General features: G+C 47.4%; 10 protein-coding genes across 10 annotated transcripts; 5 read left to right on the top strand and 5 right to left on the bottom strand.

Moving 5' to 3' along the window:
- Nucleotides 1-10: 10 nt before the first annotated feature.
- On the bottom strand, nucleotides 11-1,307 carry BGW36DRAFT_387174 (RNA polymerase II subunit 7). Its single transcript, XM_046217084.1, has 3 exons — nucleotides 709-1,307; nucleotides 394-644; nucleotides 11-336 (listed from the first exon to the last, which is right to left on the bottom strand). Exons 1-3 carry the CDS (start codon nucleotides 955-957, stop codon nucleotides 327-329), a joined length of 510 nt encoding a protein of 169 aa, XP_046068195.1. The 5' UTR covers nucleotides 958-1,307; the 3' UTR covers nucleotides 11-326.
- A 664-nt stretch (nucleotides 1,308-1,971) lies between these two features.
- On the top strand, nucleotides 1,972-2,698 carry BGW36DRAFT_303798 (DUF962 domain protein; the record flags this gene model as incomplete). The annotated part of the gene is made up of 4 exons (XM_046211917.1): nucleotides 1,972-2,004; nucleotides 2,071-2,094; nucleotides 2,146-2,205; nucleotides 2,255-2,698. The coding sequence occupies 4 exons, from the start codon at nucleotides 1,972-1,974 to the stop codon at nucleotides 2,696-2,698; spliced, it is 561 nt and encodes a 186-aa protein (XP_046068194.1).
- Nucleotides 2,699-3,334: 636 nt separating this feature from the next.
- BGW36DRAFT_387169 (putative mitochondrial F1 ATPase subunit alpha) lies at nucleotides 3,335-5,904 on the top strand. Its single transcript, XM_046217083.1, has 5 exons — nucleotides 3,335-3,493; nucleotides 3,677-3,846; nucleotides 3,965-4,021; nucleotides 4,072-4,192; nucleotides 4,246-5,904. Exons 1-5 carry the CDS (start codon nucleotides 3,422-3,424, stop codon nucleotides 5,494-5,496), a joined length of 1,671 nt encoding a protein of 556 aa, XP_046068193.1. The 5' UTR covers nucleotides 3,335-3,421; the 3' UTR covers nucleotides 5,497-5,904.
- Nucleotides 5,905-6,182: 278 nt separating this feature from the next.
- On the top strand, nucleotides 6,183-7,334 carry BGW36DRAFT_303418 (uncharacterized protein; the record flags this gene model as incomplete). Its single annotated transcript, XM_046211878.1, has 3 exons — nucleotides 6,183-6,364; nucleotides 6,474-7,197; nucleotides 7,254-7,334. 3 exons carry the CDS (start codon nucleotides 6,183-6,185, stop codon nucleotides 7,332-7,334), a joined length of 987 nt encoding a protein of 328 aa, XP_046068192.1.
- Nucleotides 7,335-7,485: 151 nt separating this feature from the next.
- Nucleotides 7,486-8,601, bottom strand: BGW36DRAFT_348367 (putative signal peptidase complex component). The gene is made up of 3 exons (XM_046213266.1): nucleotides 8,413-8,601; nucleotides 7,997-8,295; nucleotides 7,486-7,934 (listed from the first exon to the last, which is right to left on the bottom strand). The coding sequence occupies exons 1-3, from the start codon at nucleotides 8,456-8,458 to the stop codon at nucleotides 7,650-7,652; spliced, it is 630 nt and encodes a 209-aa protein (XP_046068191.1). The 5' UTR covers nucleotides 8,459-8,601; the 3' UTR covers nucleotides 7,486-7,649.
- A 139-nt stretch (nucleotides 8,602-8,740) lies between these two features.
- On the top strand, nucleotides 8,741-9,772 carry BGW36DRAFT_431415 (DUF850 domain protein; the record flags this gene model as incomplete). Its single annotated transcript, XM_046220980.1, has 5 exons — nucleotides 8,741-8,790; nucleotides 8,847-8,880; nucleotides 8,935-9,301; nucleotides 9,364-9,525; nucleotides 9,591-9,772. The coding sequence occupies 5 exons, from the start codon at nucleotides 8,741-8,743 to the stop codon at nucleotides 9,770-9,772; spliced, it is 795 nt and encodes a 264-aa protein (XP_046068190.1).
- A 363-nt stretch (nucleotides 9,773-10,135) lies between these two features.
- Nucleotides 10,136-10,707, bottom strand: BGW36DRAFT_400259 (uncharacterized protein; the record flags this gene model as incomplete). Its single annotated transcript, XM_046218614.1, has 2 exons — nucleotides 10,136-10,228; nucleotides 10,282-10,707. 2 exons carry the CDS (start codon nucleotides 10,705-10,707, stop codon nucleotides 10,136-10,138), a joined length of 519 nt encoding a protein of 172 aa, XP_046068189.1.
- A 439-nt stretch (nucleotides 10,708-11,146) lies between these two features.
- Nucleotides 11,147-15,012, top strand: BGW36DRAFT_410673 (putative DNA repair/transcription protein). Its single transcript, XM_046219150.1, has 6 exons — nucleotides 11,147-11,384; nucleotides 11,448-11,721; nucleotides 11,775-11,872; nucleotides 11,925-12,064; nucleotides 12,111-12,299; nucleotides 12,350-15,012. The coding sequence occupies exons 1-6, from the start codon at nucleotides 11,303-11,305 to the stop codon at nucleotides 14,810-14,812; spliced, it is 3,246 nt and encodes a 1,081-aa protein (XP_046068188.1). The 5' UTR covers nucleotides 11,147-11,302; the 3' UTR covers nucleotides 14,813-15,012.
- Nucleotides 15,003-17,882, bottom strand: BGW36DRAFT_431412 (uncharacterized protein; the record flags this gene model as incomplete). The annotated part of the gene is made up of 6 exons (XM_046220979.1): nucleotides 15,003-17,018; nucleotides 17,078-17,416; nucleotides 17,469-17,570; nucleotides 17,632-17,680; nucleotides 17,739-17,764; nucleotides 17,829-17,882. The coding sequence occupies 6 exons, from the start codon at nucleotides 17,880-17,882 to the stop codon at nucleotides 15,003-15,005; spliced, it is 2,586 nt and encodes an 861-aa protein (XP_046068187.1).
- Nucleotides 17,883-18,696: 814 nt separating this feature from the next.
- BGW36DRAFT_431411 (uncharacterized protein) lies at nucleotides 18,697-19,781 on the bottom strand (the record flags this gene model as incomplete). Its single annotated transcript, XM_046220978.1, has 2 exons — nucleotides 18,697-19,496; nucleotides 19,553-19,781. 2 exons carry the CDS (start codon nucleotides 19,779-19,781, stop codon nucleotides 18,697-18,699), a joined length of 1,029 nt encoding a protein of 342 aa, XP_046068186.1.
- Nucleotides 19,782-21,905: the final 2,124 nt, after the last annotated feature.

Genomic DNA, 21,905 nt, shown 5'->3' with positions numbered 1-21,905 from the left:
TTGGCTGGCCCACCGGTGCCTGTGCGATTGGGTTGCATACTGCAGTAGCTCGCTGTGAGTTTCTAACGGTTACCCACAGCTCAGTCTAGCCTCTACTCTCTTTACTGTGTAGTGTGTACATGGATAGCTACCGTTATTCGTTTATTTGGTCTTACTTTTATGAATAAAATGAACAGGCTCATCACAGAATGGGAATGGGTATCGCGGTCTGTCCACGCCGGATGTTTACAAACATCCATCCGGTCGTCCAAAATACATGCAGCTGCGAGAAGCTAGCTAGTCTGTAGCTAGAGCAGCGCATATTCTCTATATCGTTGGCGGCCATCTCAAAGTGTTCTACATCCTGGTTAGCCGGAACATACACAGACAACACTGCATATTCTAAGTTCTTACCCTAGGTAGTCTTCTTTGATGGTGCCAATGGCATTGATAGCCGAGACGTCGGGCTTAACACCGAGGATTTTCAACCGCAGACTGGTCCCTCTCTCGATCACCTGGTCGGCATGATCGGTATACTGCGGCGGAACCGTCCCTGGTTCCCATTTGATATCTGACGGAATGTTTTTGCGCGCAATAAAGACCGACAGAGGGCCTGCTAGTGTGAAAATGCCCGTGGGTTTAACAGAGGTCACGATCGCATCGACCTGTATATCATGTCACACAGTGTTAGTTCGCAGTACTTCCCTAACAGTCATTTTGAGTATGTACCGTCTCGCCTCGGAATGGCTTCCATATGATAGCGCGGTACTTGATTGTGTATTCGGCATGCCCACTGCTTGGTATCACCCGTCCCTCACCAACATCTACCATGTCCACCACACAGATCACGAAGTGGTCGCCCGTACATCTCCCCTCTTCCTCTTCGTTCAGCCGATTGATTAAATACTCTTTCACATTCGGGCCAAAGTAGGAAGGGTGGAGGGTCACGGTTTTTGATTCTTCTTTGAGGAAGAACATGTCCGTACCCGGTTTGCGTTTCGAATCGGCGTAGGATGGATCGATGGAAGTTGTAGACGACTGCAGCGGGGTGAAGAATGTTGGTTATCAAGGTCGTATGTTCAAATTCAATTCAAAGTAACAAGGGAATTTCGAGATGAGACGGTGGTTATGAGAGAAAGGTCAGTAAAACAGCGCCTGCAGCCAACATACTCGAACGAAATGCGACAACAGAAATGGTGGAAATCCAAAGGTAATGAGCGACAGACACGGCACAGACTCTGTCGAACGGGGTACAATAATGCTGCAATAGCACTGCTTCTCAATGAGCGTTATGGCTGGCCACGTTCGACCTGATCTGTGACTTCGCCAGGCTGCTCTCAGCCTCGACGCGCGCCCGGAAGCAAACGCCTGATGCTTTATCGACAGTCACGTGATTGATATATGCATGGCTGCCTGAGGCTGCGAACTTTGACGCATCGGAAAAAGCATAATTCAATTCATACTTAAATTCTCCGAAGGGTCGTTTTATTTATGATAGTAAGAATTTAGCAGCCATTATTTTTGTTTTACGAACCATTTGAACAGTCCTCACTCTACTCATAAATATACAGATGGGTGCAGTGACTTCCTGCACGAGCCCAAGACAATGTGCCAACCGAGCTCAAAGAAGCCTTCAGGCTATAAACTGTCTAACAATAACTTCGACATAATAATATGCTATAACAATGTAATTCTCTGCATTCTGCTGGCTGGACAAATGGCGGGGTTTCGTAGCAGCCAATGAGCGACTGCCTTGGAACCTCGGCATTCAATGACTTCATCAGGCCTCGATGTAACTAAGGCCTCGCAACTGCCAGGACATCTCGCAACACCATCTGTTGGCCAGCGCTTATATATTATTTTCTAGTCCAGTATCCGAGAACTACAGCGCGTTATATGACTACTATCGTTTCGTGCCAATAATAAGCAACGCTTCCTCATCTACTACTCGCGCTCTGTTAGCTTTCACATCCGAAGCAGACAAACACAGCCATGGCTTTGAACCTCGAGAAGCAGCTCGTATTTGTAAGTACTTACTCTGTTAAATCTTGTGAAATAAACGGGGCCTTGCTAACAAATTTTATCTATTAGTATGGGGCATATCACCATAATACGGTACTTCGTTCTGAATAACACTCCAAAACGACAATAACTCATATTTCTCAGGTGAATGTTGGAATCCATATGATCTTCGTACCGATCATCCTCATCACCGCGTTCCAATTAGTACGACACGTGTCCCCTTATTACGCAATACCCATCTGACGCATCCTAGGCTATCAATATCCCCTTCGAAATCTCACTACCAGACGCACTCGAGTATAAATACCTACCTCTCAACGCCGGAACCCTTGCGTCGATTGTATACGGCGTCGGTTATATTCTCCTCGAGCCTGTCGTAGGCCTGGTCTCTGTACCGCTCCTGCTAGGTGCTGCCGCCTACATGAACTACCTGACAGCGACCTACGGAGCGACGGCTACTTACTGGTCGCTTGGAATCCACGTGGTGTCGTGGATCGCACAATTCGTGGGCCACGGTGTCTACGAGGGCCGATCACCGGCCTTGCTAGATAACCTTTTCCAAGCTATCTTCCTGGCCCCTCTGTTTGTTTTCCTGGAGTATCTCTTCACGTTGGGCTACCGCCCCGAATTGCAGCGTCGTGTAGAGGCCGGCGTGCAGCAGAAAATCGCCGAGTTCAAGTCGGGGAAAGATAAATAGTGGGAATAGCTCGCGGTTGACTTGGCGTGTTTCTTCACGTTATGGCTGCTTGTCGTGTACTCGCATTGTAAGCAGAGGTATGCAGGTGATTGCGGGAATAGGAAATTGGGACGACATGAACGAGAATGTTCCACTCAGATTGAGTAAATAATGCAGCAGCTGTGGTTGATCTCTTATGAATTGTTTGTTCAGCGTGGAGTACAGCTTCACTCCAATCAATATCAACAAGGATACGTTTGTATATAATTTCAATAGGATATGGATGTCGGAGGATGCCTTGGTGCCTGAATTCTTGGACTAGCGCTAGTCAGCACGAGACGAAATTTTATTCGCAGTCGCAGGCCGAAAGAACCCGGGGGTGACAAGTGGCCGCAACATTGGCAACTTTGCTGTGCATTTCACTCCAGTCAACGATATACCGCAGTGCATGACAGACCTGGATAATGTAGTCAAAAAAGCCAATTATCTACCGTAAGAATACAAAAGAGAAGCGAACGTCGCGCTGCCCGGGTGACAGTATTATTTCTCGTAGCAATAGGCGGGCCGACTCGGAGGCCCTGGGCCGCTTCGGCAAATCGGGTTAGCGGCAGCCTTGGAAACCTCCTCCCAGACGACAAAGCTCTCCCTCGCCCGTCCACAACCTCTCCCTTCAACCACCCTCTCCCCCAATTACATCTTTCCTTCCGGGAAACCAATCTCAACTCTTTCTGAACTCATATCACAATGTTCAGGAACGCTCTGCGGCAATCCAGCCGCTCCGTGGCCGCCGTCTCCGCCACTGGCAGACTCGCTTCGGTGAGCACTCCAATCCTGTCTCACGCCCGACCCAAGCATCGCCAACTTGGACGACAACATGGCTCTGCGTATATCAATGGCATCGTTCATCGATTATGCTGGGCCTCAATGACCGGTTGCGACTGTTGGGACGCGTTTTCGATTTGTGGTGTGGCTGCTAACAAATTTTTCATCTGTCGCTAGGCCCGCGTAGCTGCTCCCTCCCCCTACGCTGCTGCTTCGAAGCAGGTCCGTTCATATGCCGCAGAGGCCAAGGCCTCTCCCACTGAGGTCTCCTCAATCCTTGAGCAGAGAATCCGAGGTGTCCAGGAGGAAGCTGGCCTTGCCGAGACTGGACGTGTCCTTTCCGTCGGGTATGCTCCTTCATCTATCCGACTTTCGCACCACAAAGAAGTTGAATCTTTGTCGAGTCTTCGAAGTGGTCTTTAATAATAATATAATGAGTCGGAACTAATCTGTTTTCTACAATAGTGACGGTATTGCTCGTGTCCATGGCATGACCAATGTCCAGGCTGAAGAGCTTGTCGAGTAAGTGTTTACGATAATGCGCAAGAAACTCAACACTAACCAGCCAATAGGTTCGCCTCTGGTGTCAAGGGCATGTGCATGAACTTGGAAGCCGGCCAGGTTGGTGTTGTGCTTTTTGGTTCTGATCGTCTCGTCAAGGAAGGCGAGACTGTCCGCCGTACTGGAGAAATTGTATGTAGTGGACTAGCCTTCTATAAAGGCCATTAGATGCTAATATGTTTTAGGTCGATGTTCCCGTCGGTCCTGAGCTGCTCGGTCGTGTCGTTGACGCTCTCGGTAACCCCATTGACGGCAAGGGCCCCATCAACACCAAGGAGAAGCGCCGTGCTCAGCTTAAGGCCCCCGGTATCTTGCCTCGTCGTTCCGTCCACGAGCCTGTCCAGACTGGTCTTAAGTCTGTCGACTCTATGGTTCCTATCGGTCGTGGCCAGCGTGAGCTTATCATCGGTGATCGTCAGACTGGTAAGACTGCCGTCGCTCTCGATGCCATTCTTAACCAGAAGCGCATCAACGCGGCTGGTGATGAGTCTAAGAAGCTCTACTGTGTCTACGTCGCTGTTGGTCAGAAGCGTTCCACTGTTGCCCAGCTCGTCAAGACCCTTGAGGAGAATGATGCTTTGAAGTACTCCATTATCGTTGCTGCTACTGCCTCTGAGGCTGCTCCTCTGCAGTACATTGCTCCTTTCACTGGTTGTGCCATGGGTGAGTGGTTCCGTGACAACGGCCGTCATGCCGTCATCATCTACGACGACTTGTCCAAGCAGGCCGTTGCTTACCGTCAAATGTCTCTTCTGCTCCGTCGTCCTCCTGGTCGTGAGGCTTACCCTGGTGACGTTTTCTACCTCCACTCCCGTCTTCTTGAGCGTGCTGCCAAGCTCAACGACAAGCACGGCAGCGGTTCCTTGACCGCCCTTCCCATCATTGAGACCCAAGGTGGTGATGTGTCTGCTTACATTCCCACCAACGTCATTTCCATTACCGACGGTCAGATTTTCTTGGAAACCGAGTTGTTCTACAAGGGTATCCGTCCCGCCATTAACGTCGGTCTGTCTGTCTCCCGTGTCGGTTCCGCCGCCCAAGTCAAGGCCATGAAACAGGTCGCTGGATCTTTGAAACTTTTCTTGGCCCAGTACCGTGAAGTCGCTGCTTTTGCTCAATTCGGTTCCGATCTGGACGCTTCTACCAAGCAGACTCTGAGCCGTGGTGAGCGTCTCACTGAGCTTCTCAAGCAGAAGCAGTACTCTCCTATGGCTGTCAGTGAGATGGTTCCTCTTATCTTCGCTGGTGTCAACGGTCTTTTGGACAGCATTCCCGTCAACAAGGTTGAGAAGTGGGAGGAGGACTTCAAGGCTTACCTCAAGTCTAACCAGGCCGACCTTCTTGCTACCATCGACAAGGAGGGCCAAATTAGCAAGGACCTCGAGACCCGCCTCCGTGAGGTCATCACCGACTTCAACAAGAGCTTCTCTGCTTAGGTGAGCAAAATATAATGGGTGTTGTTCGCTGCCATGTATTGTTTTTCCTAACACTATCTGTGTATAGACAAGATAGCTTGTGTACAATTTGAGACCAGTAATTTCCTTTGTTCCACGAAGCAGTTACATCTGGTTCAAGTAATCTTGACATCTTGACATCTACACGGAAGTTTGTAAGACATTCGACATGCCGTGTGTGGCTATCATGATAGAGCTCGTGATGGCGTGGAGGACCTGCATCTATACAAAATTCTTCTTATCCTATGTTTCAAGCATGATGCATAGCATAGACTTATGTAATTCTACATCGATTATATTGTTATTTGCATCATTCGATCTTCCTATTAAGCATACACATTACATCAATTGCACAGTATACGCAATAAATAAATAACAATCATCAAAGGGCACATATATTTATAACTAACTATATCCCATATACTAGCCAATGGAATTAAATCAGGTGTTGCATGTTATATGCACTGAAAAAGATCTTTGCGCCGGAATCGGAAGCGCTGATGCTGTCACCGATAAGATTGACCCGCCAAATTTTTATTTCATCACTGCTCACCCCGCCAACACTACAAAGTACTTCTATTCTCCCAAATACGTGTACAATTTTTTTTTATTTCATTGAATTTTCTTTCCGGGAGGGAATTGAGGAAAATTCCTAATTGAGAAAAGAAATGTCTTCCGCTCCGTCGTGCAAGGTTGTCCTGGCGAAAAATATCGCCAATGGCTTGCTTGAAGAAGTTAGCAATGGACTGAAAACTTTACACAAGAAGCCTCACCTCGTGGGTTTCCTGGCGAATCAAGACCCTGCTGCGCGCATGTATGCGGATTGGACTGAGAAGACGTGTCTTGAGAAGTAAGTGGATGTAATATTATTTATATATATCGCCGAGTTTGTCCCAGATTAGGGAGCGATTTTTCTTCTTTTATCAATTTACGGATAAAAACAACTAAAAATAAGCCAGTGGCTATCGCTACACACGCCGTGACGTTTCCAAAGACGACATCGAAGAAGCCATCCTCGCAGCCAACACGGACGACGACGTCGACGGCATCATCATCTACTACCCGATCTTCAACAACCGACAAGACCAATACCTACAGCAAATTGTCGACGTAGGCAAGGACGTCGAGGGACTCAGTCACCGCTACGTGTTCAACATGTACCAAAACATCCGGTTTCTCGACGAAGCCACGCAAACGCAGAAATCCGTTCTGCCGTGCACACCGCTCGCCATTGTCAAGATCCTCGAGTATCTGCACATCTACAACATCATCCTTCCGTACGGCAACCGATTGCACGGGCATACCATCTGCGTGGTGAATCGGTCAGAGGTTGTGGGGAGACCGCTCGCAGCGCTGTTGGCGAATGATGGTGCCTGTGTATACAGTGTTGATATCACCGGTGTGCAAAAGTTCACGCGCGGCGAGGGCCTGAAGAAGCGGAGGCATGAGGTTGAGGAGATGGACGGCTGGACGATTAAAGATGCCGCGCCGTTGTGTGACGTGGTGATTACCGGTGTTCCCGGTAACTCGTATAAGTTTGATACGAGTTTGTTGAGAGGCGGCGCAGTGTGTATTAATTTCTCGAGTGAGAAGAACTTTGGGCCCGAGGTGAAGGATAAAGCGTCCATCTATGTGCCGTCGATTGGCAAGGTTACGATAGTGGTGTTGTTGCGGAATCTGCTGGTGAGTTTGAGCTTAATTATTGTTGTGGTTGATTGGTTATGCTGATGATGTGTTAGAGGATTATTCAGAACCGTGCGGCGGATGGCGCAAAGCCTGCTAATGCTGTTGAACAGCCCGGTACGCTTGAGGCTGCTTGAAAAGAAATCCCGGATTGGTTCACCTTCGAGAATGTACAGTATGCATAGAATGGGTGGTCTGGGTCTTGTTGTTGCTCGCTCAAAAGATAGATAAAGATGTGAGGCAGTAATTTTGGTTTAATGATATAATGAATCCCATATTTAACAATCTGCTCAAACACCCGTAGTTGATATGAAATGCGTTAAATACTTGATCGCAGTGACTAACGCTCCATTGCTCAGTACACAAGATATTGCTAACAGACTCGTGGACATTTTCTTTTACTCCTACTACATACATCATACATATACCCCAAGACAGAACGGAGAGTTTAATCACTTCTTCTTTCCCTTACCACCCTTCGACTCGTCAATCCCAACATGACTCGACACATTGCCGGTCTTTTTGGAGGTCTCCTTTGCAGCCGCAGCCAGGACATCAATCTCACCAGAAAGCCAGTTGCGGAATGGTTCAGGATGGAAGATACCATCACCCGAGAACCAAGCAGTGAATGGGGCTTCGATTTCCTTTTCCTGTAATACCTTGCCTGTTGGCGCTGTGTATGTGATCTTTAATTTGTACAGAGGACTGTGTTTCTTTGTGAATGATTGGATGGTGATCTAGCCCAGCCGAAGCTATTAGCTTTCACATACCCTGTAACCCTTGTATGAAGGAAACTCACCGTTTCACCAGACTTCCTGGAGCCCTTGAAGACCTCGCCTGCTTCGACAGCCCAGATCCAGTAGGTCAGGATCGAGTTGAGAATAAAGTACGCTACCACGGCGGCTTTCACCCACCAAGCCTCGACAGCTTCCCACCCTAGCTGGCGGTCTAGGTAGAATGTGACGCCGGCAATAGCGACGGCAATATATCCTACAACAAGCCGGACATTGGATTTGATGTTGTTGCGCTTGAAGGCGTAAGGTGCAGGGAGGGTACACAGGTAAGGCGTGAAAGCGTCATCAGTGGTGTTCTTCAAGTCTGGTACAAATATAATGTCAGTATCAGAAGCAGGAATTATAGCATAATAATTTCAGAAACGAAAACACAGCCCATTTTCGAGCAACTTGGTGTATATTGTGGAGATGTGGCCCTAACCATTTAATGAGTACACAGGCACTTTTGGTGCCGCTGCAGACGCCATAGGAGCAGGTTGATTTGCTAGCTTCGTTGATAAATCGCAATGTTCAATGTCAATAAGTAGAGTATGCAGAATACTGCTTTTGTGTCAACGCTGGGGGAAGTGCACTTGTGATGATGCGGTTGCGGCGAGCTGTTCACTTTGCGGGAAGCTAATTAGTTGTGGATCATCAATGCTCGATTTCGGGCTAAGCACGGTGCTCCGCTCTATCCTTGAACCTCATTATTCTCGACGGGTATTTTTAACAGGGTCACATCACTTGGCCGTTACTGCATTCCCTTAGAAATGGCTGTTCAGGGACTGGACCAGACGATCCTTCGGGATCCAGCTCTTTTGTGAGTCGTTTATCGCGTGGATGGCTGGAATGGCAATACTAACCTGAACGTCCAAGTTACTGGATCTTGATTCCTATTACGATTGTCATGGTATATTGGCGCACTTTCTAGATCTACGATGTATTGAGAGACTGATTTTTCTAGATACTGACTGGTATCCTCCGCCATTATGCAACCGTACTGATGAACTCTCCCCCGAAACCCGCCCAAACACTTCTCGACTCCCGCGAACGCTTATCCTTAATCCGCGGCGTGAATCTGCGCAACAACGCATCCGCCGTGCTTACCCCCGAAGGCTTCGAAGCGCGCAAGGAGTATCTAGTCAACGCATACCAGACCGGCGCGTTTTTGAAAGACCCAGAGAGCCGTGGCCAGCCGCCCGCAAACCCCATGTCTGACCCCGCCGCGATGGAGGGTATGATGGGGATGATGAAGGGGAATATGATGATGATGATCCCGCAAACATTGATTATGAGCTGGATAAATGCGTTTTTCTCTGGCTTCGTTATATGTATGAAAAAAGGGCTTGCTATTTTTGGTGTGATTGTTGCTAACTGATTGGGCTATGACTAGTGAAATTGCCTTTCCCCCTTACTATTCGATTCAAGTCAATGCTCCAGTCTGGTGTTGCGACCCGCGATCTTGATGTTAGATGGGTATCTAGCTTGTCGTGGTATTTCCTGAACTTGTTTGGTCTTCAGTCAATCTTTGGGTTTATACTCGGTGCAGACAATTGTATGTCTCCCTTCTATCTTGTTTGTAAAATATTTTGGTTATATATTCGATACTAACTGAACCAGCTGCCAACCAAATGGCTCAACAGATGGCAATGTCTAATCCAGCAGCCGGTGCCAATCCCTTCCAGCCAGGAGCCGACCCTGACAAGATGTTCAAAAGCGAGGCTGAGAATTTGGAAGTTATGGAGTACTTTAGCGTTCTCGATGGCATAGAGGAGAGAGTTTTGCATAACTGGAGCTCATAGCATTGGGAAAGAGAAGGTACTGCGTGATATGTAGAAATGTGGAGGTTTTTCTTGTATGAAGACCAATTTATTAGATGTTTGTTCGTTGCTGGAAGCAAAATCCACAAAACGAATGTAATGCTATTGCAAATTTTGGATAGAAGCTCTGTATGTATTCAGATGAAAAAATCGTAAAGCTTGTGTTGACTTGAATCTATATACCAGCAGTATGACATGGGCACTGCAAATTCCAATATCAAACAGGCTATTCTCAATCCCTCAAGGATAAATAAATATAAATCAAAACTATGAAGTAAACCGTAATAAGCCGTACATCGTGAAAGGAGCCGAAAAGCGACAAAAATCATTCCAACAGCGACCAGGCTATTTATAATTGATGACACCTTTAATAACCCAAACATCGCCGTTAGACACCTGTGAAGCGAGACTGTCGACTTCAATGTGACCGGGTTCAATCTAAAGTTTCCAATTAGCCAATAGTAACCAACTTGATATGTTGCAAGATTTACAAATATTTTCTCTCCTTCTTTAACCCATTTCACTTCTCCCCCACCAATGGTTGCTATCTCTTCACCCTCATTCCATGGACTGGCCGGAACAAGATGGGCTTCCACAAACCGCTGCAAATTCCGCTTTGCGCGTTCCTCGCCATCCGGGCCCTTGTAAGCATTCACTTCGCCGTACCGTTCATAATCCTCTGGATCCTCCCACGGCTTGCGCGGTAGAGCATTAATGGCGGAATTAAGAGGTGCCAAGACTGTCGTATTCTGTGTCTTATCATTCAACCGACTTGCAACCGGGTCAAAGTCCCGTGTGAGGGACGAAAAGACGTTGATTCGGGGTGTCTTTGCGAGTATATCCGACACGATTAGGTTGGACTTGTGATCGCCCTCGTCGGTGTCACCGCTACCATCGCCGCCGAAAAATGGAGGCATAATGATACTTTGAGACGACTCGAGGAGTGATATGAGCTGTTGATAATATGTGGATTCGTCGGTTATCTGCTGTGTCACTATCTCATCACGAGCTGGTGAATGCAGGCAGCCAATTTCTTGTATGGCAAGTGCTGCGGTGTTGGCGATTATGACGAGCAACCAGACCAAAGTCGAGCACAGCAGTAGTGCGTATATCGTTAACTGGATATTCTGGATGGTCTTCATCGTAGTTCAGCGCCGTATCGATAGCGCACGACTCTTCGGAGCAGTTGCGAGAGAGTATGACGCAAGCGGTGGTGCGGACACGTGACTAGCGATTCATTCCAGGACCTGCGATGGGGTCCCTTATTCCGGTATTTCGAGAGCAGTAATAAACGATTTGATAATGAATTTGCCGTCAGGTAAGACAGCGGCGACAAATGCCTTGCAGCAGTTACGTCTTCTGTTGAGTATAGACGCTGATTCAAATGCAACATCAGTGATTGGTGCACGTGACCGTTATCGATAACGGAGCGGCATCGGCCAAAAAAGATGCAGGAGCGCAGACAATGTTGCCCCTCACTTGCAGTCTGGAGAGGAATTGCAGGTCACCAACATGTCGGCGTTGCAGACTTTCATGCTGGTGGTGGACCACGACAAGCAGGAGGCTTTTGAAATTGCCGCAAAGACTGCTCAAGGTAAAGAATCCATCCCATGGCTTATACTTACCTATTGCATCTGCTAATCGAATGTGTTGCAAGATGTCGAGAACAAGCAAATTACGCTAATCGATGTCGTTCAATCGCTCGGTGAATATGTCAATGAAGAAGATGCTATACTTCGTGGAAAGGCGGTTTCGTATCTGGCCGCTGTAGTTAAGGAATTGTCGCCCAAGTTCCTTTCTCGCCAACAAATACAAGTTTTGACTACTTTCTTTTGCGACCGCATCGAGGATGGAGGGTCTGTCACCGGTCTTGATACTCTCCAGAAATTGGACAGATTTAGTAAAGAGTTGACTCAGGATACTGCACGGGCGTGAGTCAATCATTTCGACACGAATTGGCTGTAAAGATCTAACATATCTGCAGTCTATTTGAAAGTCTTAGAGAGCTACAAGCGCGAGCCCAATCGCAGAGATATCAAGTGTATCAATTACTCAATGGCTTGATGGAAAATCACAGGGCCGGTGCGTATCTCATATCCAATACGGCCGACTTTGCAGTTTCTGATAATGCTAGCCCTTCATGAAATGGGCGATGAATCCCTAGTTGGGATTGTAGACTTGATGACAGGCGAAAAGGATCCGCGAAATCTGATGCTTGTTTTCTCAATACTCAAGGTAGTAATGACGGAATGGGATCTTACGAGCCATGTTGAGGTAAGGATGTGAAAGACTTTGTCGTATACCAAACTAACAGTGGAAGACGCTCTTTGAATCTGTATACAATTACTTTCCAATCACGTTCAAACCTCCTCCAAAGGACCCTTATGGAATTACAGCTCAAGACTTGAAGGATCGCTTGCAGGATTGTATATCATCGAATTCATTATTTGCACCTCATGCTTTTCCAGCCCTGCTTGACAAGCTTGACTCCACCTCAAATAATGTGAAGGTTGGTGATTAAGCTGTCTGATTGATTTATAACTCACTGACAACGCCTAGCGAGATTCTTTGAATGCTTTATCCGCATGTATAAAATCCTACGATTCCAATACCGTGTCGAGATATTCCATCAAGATCTGGGATACCTTGAAATTTGAAATCTTGAATTCACAGGAAGAGTTTCTGTCTGAGATGTCTCTGGAGATCCTCCAAGAGATTTTAAAACGTCTTTCAGATCAAGTTACAGAGGTTTCTGAAGATATTCCGCTTGCTCATTTCCTTAAACCAATCATCAAAGAATGCAATGAGCAGTTACGTGAACCTCAGAATAAACAAGCAAAACCTGCAAGGGATATTGTTCGGGCAGTCTCGTCTGCATCGAAGGCGTCTTTCGTTCTCATCATTCAATCCGTTGTCTCACCGCTTTTCACACTATATCAAGAAGCCGATTCTATAGCTAAGCAGCGGGCATTCCTCGAAACTTATGTTGCGCTTTTGGATTCTGCGCTTGAAATATACGGCACATGGGCTGGGAGAGACCCTGTATCCCCACCACTGGATAATCCTCTATCAGCGTTCCAGGACCAGTTTACCGAGGTCTTTAGTCAAGCGTTAATGGGAACAGCCAAGGAAGAGACATCCTTCAGACAGACAGCTTTACAAGGTCTTCTACGGCTATCCAAGCTACGCAACTTTTTCCAAGATAACGAAATAGGATTGTTTGTGCAATACCTGGATGAGATCCTTCTCAAGGAAGAGCCTGTGGGCTCTGGCGAGCTCAAAAAGGATGCGATTTCGGCTCTTGCAGAGCTCTCAAGGCATAAGTCGAAGGTCATCATGGACCTCACGCTTCCAGCCTTTATGGCTACTCTTCCGGATCAGGATGATGGAAAAGAAATGAAATATCTGTCGACATTGGATACTCTTGCACAGATCAGCACCGAAAGAGATATTTTTGAGACCCTGGTTCGACGTCTACTTAACAAATTTGATTTCTTACTACAAGCAGACTCTTCAAGCCCGGTATATGCGAAGGCTATTATATTAACGATTATATACGCCATGGAGAAAAGATCTGATGACCTGTCTCAAAATCTGGAAGCTTACTATGACCGAGTCGTTGTTGGACTATCGCGGAGAGTCGCTGCAGCTGCGACTAGCGATACATCCACGATATTGCGAGACGTAACAGTACTGGACTCCTTGGGGAGGCTCTGCAATCTGATCGTTCGATCTATTCCCCGTGGAAAGCAAGACGAGGTCGCCGAGAACATCTATACTCTTTTCTGCCAGTCTGATATTAACACCGACGAGTTCCAAGCAATTCCATTCAATCCTGCAAGAAGTAAAGGCCAACTGCGAACAATTATTTTGTCCACTTATCTTCTTGCAGGGCTGCCCAAAGACACATCCAATCTAATACCATACTTCAACAACACCGATGAAGCGCCTTTACCCTTGCTCAACGAGTTCGTGCAGCTTTCCATCAGCGGGACTTCAGATCCGGCGATTCAACTCACAATCCACCGCCATCTTGCCCTTCTCATTAACAAGTTCCTGCCTAACTCGAGCCTGGTTCCTGTGTCGGATATCATCACCAGCCTCCTCCCCAGTGACCTAGCCAACGCAAAACTGTCACCCAAAACCATCAAGACCGTGTTCTGGCTCTCCAAGGCACTAATCCTGCGTCTCGCGCCCTCGACTTCCTCTGTGCTCACGAATCTTCTCTCCTTATTATCCTCACCCGACGAAACAACCCGCAACACAGCCGCCCGAGGGTTCTCCATCATCCTAAGCCCAGACGATGTCCTATCCGCGCAAAACGGGGCCAACATCCGCCTTCTCTCCAAACAACGCGTCTTCAGCATTGTCCTACCGCTCATCAGCGCTAAAATCCGTGAAGCTAGCACTACCACTACCGACACCAACATGAAACCAGCATACCTCACCGCCCTCTCTGGCGTGCTATCCGCCATCCCCCCATCCCTCGTCCTCCCCGAACTCCCAACCCTTCTCCCCCTCCTCCTCCAAAGCCTCGACCTAGCCCCTCTCACCCCCTCCGCCAACCTCGTCAAAGAAGCAACCCTCAAAACCCTCGCCATCCTAATCCGCGACAACGGCGTCGACGTCATCGACCAAAGCGGCCACATCTCCGAGCTTGTGCACCGGCTCCTTAAAACCTCCTCCTACCAACAACAACAACAACACCAACGTCAACCATCCTCACCTATCCTCCGCGAACAGGCACTACGCTGCCTCTACCTCCTCGCAGTAACCCAAGCACCACCAATATCAACATCGTCGGACGTCGACGCCGCTCTAGCCGCGGCAACAAGTCGACCGACGGGCTCAACGCTACCCAAATCGAAGTTGTCGCCGTTGCTACCTGTCAAAAACGTAGTACTCAGATCGTTGATGCCGATACTGGATGATCCGAAACGGGATGTTAGGAAGGCTGCTGTCGATGCGCGAGGCGCGTGGTTGAGGGCTGTTAGTGATGAGAATGAGGATGAAGATGATTAGTAGTATAAAGTGAGAAAAAGGTGAGATCTAAAAAGTGATGGAGACGTGGGGATTAGATTATAAGATGAAAAAGTAGAATTCATTGCATTTGTTATTATGAAATCGGCCTATTTTAGCACCAGATTAGACGAGAGCAGCATCAAACTTCATATTCAATACTAGTTAGGTCCTTCTCCCTGACATAGAATAGCTAAACGGGTACTCCTTCTTCTGATCTCTTGACATTCATACTCGTCAAAACCTGTTTTCCTACACGTAGCATATTACCGAAGCTCGCAGCACCGATAATTTCAGCGACAGGACTCGAGTCGTTACTCTGCGCTAGGTCGACGACCTCATCGCGGAGAATATCCGTTGGGTTCCATTTCTGCGTCTTCCGGCCGAGCTCGAGATCAGCGTTGGACGCGAAGAGGGATTCGATGGCGGCGCTGATAACAGATACCTCGAACCAGAGGATCTTCTTAGTGGCCCATTCGTTTCTCCTCTTCAACGGAATCCGACCGCGCATGCGCGTGGGACAGTCGGGGTTGCGGCCGATGACAAATTTCTGGACTTCGGTGATTTTCAGCATGATGCGATCATCGGAGAGGGAGGAGGCGGTGTGTTTGTGGAGTGTCCATCGTTTCAAGAAGATTTCATTCACGGAGAAAAGACCGTCGGTTGGTTCGTTGCAGAAGACGTTGATGGAGGATCCCGGTTGTAGCCAGATTTCGTCGACAAAGGTGTTGATGGCCTCGTCAAGTTTTGCGTCTCGCCCCTTGCGGAAGTTTGGCCAGCCTTTGAAAATGGCTGTCAGATCCCATGTGGAGTGAGGAGAATGGATGTTTGAAGATGCAAGCATGACCTCGGGCAACCGAATGCTGGCTTTGCCGGTTTCGTCTAGAGTGATGAGGAACTCGTTCCCATGTCTGCTGCTACAATGGAACTCATACATAATTCCACGATCAAAAGTCTTCTTCTCGAACAATCTCTGCTTCTCATCACCAGGTAAGGTCAAATCCACCAATGAATCTACATCTGTGCCAGTAGCCGAAAATTTCGGGAATACCCAGAATGATGGCACTGGGAGATTGTTCTCTGGCCGAAAGATTTCATACCAGTCTTTCACCGATAATTTTCCTTCATCTTGCTCCTGGCGTGATGGCAAGGGAGATAAGATAATCAGACCAAGGTGTACTTCTAACTGTAATATCCCAGGAAAGCATTTGGCGTCTACCAGTGTTGGTTCGAGGGCACGGAATACGTCATTAACCTGGTCCGCGTTTTCACGAGGAGGCTTGGACGGGCATTTCTTTTGTGGTTCTTTGGCCCCTTGAAGACTGGCAATGGATTCTTCTACTCGCGTGACAGCTGGCTTTGCCGTCTCCTCCTTGGCTTTCTCAGCTTTGATAGCTGCGTTTTTGGGAGAAGGGGTTGGTTTACGACTCCAGCAGGCATCCAAGGTAAGTTGCTTGGTCCCAGGTTTCTTGCTAGTGCTCGTTGAATGCGCACTCTTTTGGCCCATGGTACGATGAAGCTGTGGCATCAACGGAGGCCAAAAGTGCTTAGAGTCCTGCTCCTTACGTTCTAGAACTGGCTTCTCTGTTTCTGTCTGGGATTTCGCTGACCGTACTCTTCGTCTCAATAAACCTGGAACATTCTCCTCTTCCTTCAAAGGTTTAGGAATACTTGTCCGCACGGGTTTTGCAATATCGGTGCCGATAAGCAAGTCACCAAAAAGTAAATCGTCGACTTCACTCTTCTCCTTGTCATCATTGTGGCGAACCCAGTCGGCAATTCGATCGACTTTTTCTGGTTGTAAATAGATATTATTCTCCTCAATCTTCGCCATAGAGACCGCCTCACTGCCAATGGAATGTGGTGATCCCTTGGTAGTAGTTGATGCCGAAGAAATATCAACTGCGGGCTGGGCATGTATGAACAGCTCCTTCTTTCCGAATTCAGGGAATTTATATCCATTCCAGTAGCGTGATTCGACAGATGAAGCAGTATAACTTAGACCATTAGTCGAATAGGGACTGGGTATGTATGATGACACCAACGCAACCGCGGTTGCGAGACGTGATCGCTGCCTTTGTGTGACAAGACCACTCACAATTTCTGCGGATGGATGCTCCACGTATGGAATCGTTCGCAGATTTCCGGTATCCTTTTGCTGAAGGAGTAGGTGGTGGCTGCAAGGTTTCTCGTCCCGTTGCTTCAAATTCTAATCCAGTCAGACAGTGATACAAACATAGGCATAAAGGCATAAAGGTGACGACCAACCAATGCAGTATCCGCGTTTTTCAGGTAATCAAGTGCATTTTGAACGCATTCTGCACTTTTGCCAGATACTTGAATGCTGTTAGAAGTGATGTCTATCGATATCTCGGTACCAGTAAGGCCACCGAACTCTTTTAACAGGTGCTTTTGGGTATTCGGGGAATGTCCGAGGCACTGATATTGAGACTTCCATGTTTCAGTGATCGCACACTCATCATTACTTGAGTCCTCAATCGGTTGGTCAAGAATATGACAGTTTGATGAAATGGGAGGCTTTCGAACTTGATTATCGACATGGTCAACCACCCGAGAAGCTTGTACATTACGGCTGATTCGCGGGGCCTGCAAACAATAAGCACATTTATAAGAAGTCGGTAGCAGGGTGAATACCAACCTTGAAAGATGCAGCCAGCTCCTTTTGAGCAAATTCATTCAACTTCAACGCGAACTCAACATCATAGTCATGCTCGATATCGTCGCCCTCGACAGCGAAATACTGAGATTGGACGCGGTTACTGGTGCCACCATATACATCTAGAGAGTAGTGGTAGACTTACGGAGTGCTGTTTGTTGTACTTGACATCTGTTATCTGAGGATATCTTGTTCTAGCATTGATGTTAGTAGCTGGGACGATATCGTAGAACGGCTTCTGGCGGATCCTACTTAAGCCAGTCACAGAAGTCTCGAGCCTGAGAACGGTTAATCACCCGCTGTTTAGTTGAACGATATTTCAGAAAATGTAGATAGACCTACGGCATCAGGGTTGAAGGTCCAAGGGGAATAGATCATCGCACTTGTGCCAGCCATGATGACAGCTCTGTTTGTTTGTTACTCAAAGGAATAAACAGTCGCGTGAAACATTTACAGACGGTGATCTGAAATATCAAGACAAGAGACGAAGATGTGCAAAGAGAAGTCAGTGAAAGTCCGTGAAGGGTCACTGAAACAGTGGAAGATCAGTAGAAGTCAGCGGCGAACAGTGTAAAACAGTGAAAAATGTGGAAGCCGGTGGACTGTGTGGGATGGCGGAGCAGAAAGAGGAAAGAGGGACCGAGCAACTTCCTACGTTTGCATCACTGCAGTGAGAGAGCAGTGATAGTGCAAATGCTCAATATATACAAAGACCTGTCAGCTGATTGAGGCAGGTCAAACAGCTGCAGCGGGTATGTGCAGCTGGTCTGTTTGTTATTGCTTTGCGGACAGGAAGCTCGGGTGAGAGAAAATCTATATTCAGTAAGATCTCTTCATTATTCATAACAACAAGCTGTAGTCACTTGTACAGACAATGTCTAGGCCAATATATGAACACAATAGAAATTATGGATAGGATTATACAAGCGTTCTGAACCGAAACCAAGGATGATGCTCCAAGCCGCCTGAAATAGAAAACGAAATGAGACTGCAGTTGTGGGCTCCAAGTCCCGAATAATGCAGGCCAGACCAAATTGAGCAACGCCTGGAGATGAAGATGGGACATGTATGTATGGGTATCAGGTGAATTAATGCCGGGTTGAGGCGGGTGCAAAAGATGCAAGATGAGATGCGACAGTCGAATTAGTGGATTGAATGCAAGGCGAGTGGTTGAAGATATCATGGCTTTGAGGTGCTAGGTTAGGTCGGTCTATTCTGACCATTCGATGTTTTTCTTGATATTCATGACCCATTTCATTTTATCCTCTGCCTCCTTCAGCGACGCGACAGCAGCGTCCACAGTCGCTTGGTTGTTGCGCCCCTTCTTGATCAAATCCTCGAGCTCTCGGTCCCGAGTGGTCTTGTACGAGTCATACGCGTTGAATATCTCTTGAATACGTTTTCGTTCGGCTTCGAGCTCCTGGTTTTGTCGGTCTATTAGCGCGTCCAGCCTCTCCTGCTCCCTGTCTTTCTTCTCTGCCTGGCTGCGAAGCGCCAGCAGGTCGTCGCGGAGTCCCTTCAATTTCCGCTGCGTGTCGGCCCTTTCTCTCAACGAAGACTTGGATAGAACTTCGTACTGCGCTGTGTAATGATTCGCCGACTCCTGCAGCTCCGCGCATTTGCGATGAAACTCGTCTTGTTCCTCTGACATCAACTGATTGACCTTTGACGTCTCCGCCTCTGCCCTCACACGCCTCGCCTTTTCATTCTGTACCTCAGTGCGCAGGTCCTCGATCTTGCGGTCTTTGCGAGCAATAGACGCTAGGTTCGTTTCATTGGACTGCTCTGAATTCCGCAACCGCTCGCCGATATTGATTATTTGTTCCTTCAGGGTCTCGTTTGTGTGTTGGGCTTCCTCAGCCCGCGATCGATAAACACTCAGATCTCTTTTCAGCCGCGCAATATCTTCCTGCAGGTTGTGAATAACACGGCCCGACTTGCCGGTGCTGGCGTGGCCGACAGCAGACGTCCATTCTGGCGCAGCATCGAGAGTCGGCTGCGGTATCCCATCTATGAGAACAAACAATCAGCATAATCCCACCAACAAACTTTATCATCGAACTAACCGTCTATATCTACCCCTGGATTCGAAACAACGCGACGGTCTGGCGCTGGCGTAAGCGGATCAAATAGGCCGTTCGTCTTGTGCATATCTAATCTCGTTTCGACACGTGGGAGATTCAATTGCGGCGCATCTAGCAAGGAGGAAACGTTCTTATCAGCGGCTTGGTCTCGTTTCTTATTGATGGCATTTTTCATCCGCTTGAGCGGACTCAAGCGGGGCGTGTCATCCATTCGACGGGTCGTCCTCGGAGGAATGTGTCTGGAATGGCTGGACAAGCGAATAAAGTGGGTGCAAGGAGCATGGTATTTTGGGGTCACAGAAGAGGAAGTTGTTTCACAGCAGAAAGAAAGAAGAGACAAGAAAGATAAACAAATAAAGGGTATGACATCGTCAACCTCCAACCCGATGGGGCCTGCTCATGCAGGGAGGCATCCACAGTCGCACACAACAAGATAAAAGGCAGCACATACCACCATTGCTTTCCAAAGCCCAAGCCTTTATCCCCAGTGTGTCTGCTGGTGCTCTCTTGCGCAAGAGATTCTTCTTCATGGAGCTGGAACCGGGATGTGCGGATAAGCAAAGTAGATCTGGAGAAAAGTTCCGGGGGGAACAGAATAATCACAATCAGAGCAAACAGCGGTTAGACAAAGCAAGACATGGACAAGCAAACTCCTAACATACTATACACTGACACAGCTATCTCACACAGCAGATTCAGTAGATTCAACAGATGTATAGAGCAATGTATAGAGCAATGTATAGAGCAATGCTTGAAGTCAACATTGACTGAAAAACGCGTGATGTCAGCTGGCAAATCGGTCCACTGTGGGCGGGCGGGCGGCCCTGTCCTAGAGCCTATAGGGGAGAGCCCCTGCCTTAGCCTCTTTAGCCTGCTTTAGGGCCGGCGCTATTATTTACTATTAGTATTAGTATTTACTATTAATATGATTTACTTTCCTGCTACTATTTAGATACTTGACTTATAGAGATAGCTGTAGTAAAAGCTATATTAGATAAATCCATTCGAATTGGTTTCCAGGAGGGTGGCCGCGAGACTCCCTAGTCCCTACAAGGTCCTCGAATCGCCCTGCGCATAAAAGCGGCTTGGGGCGAGGAATTGTTTGTACATTATAACGCTGGGCGCCAGTTCGGGGCAGTATATGAATTGAAAGAGCCGTTATCGAAAATGCCCCTGTTAAAGACAAACGATTCTGTTAAGGATTTAATTGCTGGATTCTATTCGGAAACAATAGCATCCCACAATTCAACCGCTGAAAAACCGTTTAGCTCTGCGTTGCAGGCCGCCCCAATGTTGTATTTATCTAACGAGATATTGGATGTGATTCACATCCTGTATATATCTATGTCAGTGATAATAGCCGCTCATTTGATTAGATTTTCCATCAGATCCATATTGATCTTAACAATCTGGATGCAGATATTCAACAATTGATACCGAGATCTCGAAGTGATCAAGGCCGAGGTTGAATTATTGGAAATTAGCGAAGTAGAGTGAAGAACCCCATGAGAAGTCGGATGTGGGCCTCAAAACATGTCTAGCATAATATAAAATAGAGAGGCTTGAATGGCAATACTTAGTACTGGGAACATCGGTTTTAATTCGGCTCGACAGCCCGAATTAGAATATATTGCTACACACAATGACATTTTTGTCGAACATTGCTACGCTCCGCCCACGATGGGCTTCAATTACTTCATTCATTTAGATAGAATCAACAAGATACGCTCAGGAGAGGACGTCATGTGTACTGTATAAGAGATAGTAAGACTATGCACGAATTCTATGAATACGTGTTTGCTACGTATGTCGACGTGCGTACCCAGGATCAAAAGGTCTGAAGGCTGAGTTCCTGCTGTCCAATCCGGTTTCTCCCGAAGCCAACTAGGTCTTGCCACATACAGTATGCAATATCATCTTCCAAACTTGCTATGCACTAATTATTGATACGGTACTTGATCCTTGATCCGATTTATCCGATTTACCCCAGGAGAAATGTTTAGAAACGAATCCGTCAAAGGTGGTATCATTCCTGAAACTGTCGTACTTTTCCTGAGGATTCTGATGGTAACTTTAATAGAGAAAGAACGACCAGATGATGATCACGTTAGGCTTGCGGAGCCTATGCGTTGGACGCTGCAGGCGGTAGACTTTCTCACTTCAACGACGTCTAAAGACTCAAAAGATCTCTTGCAGGTGAGTCGTTCTTGAAAATATTCCAGAATTCAGTGTTTCTAACACCCATCAGCATCCGTTTCTTCAGGATTGTCCTCAAACCAAAGAAGTCGTGTCGCTAGTTAAATTTGCACAGGCAACGGCTAAAAGATTAATCATC

Source organism: Talaromyces proteolyticus, assembly GCF_021365285.1.
Source record: "Talaromyces proteolyticus strain PMI_201 chromosome Unknown BGW36scaffold_11, whole genome shotgun sequence".
NCBI classification, from domain to species: domain Eukaryota; kingdom Fungi; phylum Ascomycota; class Eurotiomycetes; order Eurotiales; family Trichocomaceae; genus Talaromyces; species Talaromyces proteolyticus.
This window is presented reverse-complemented; position numbering and strand designations above follow the sequence as displayed.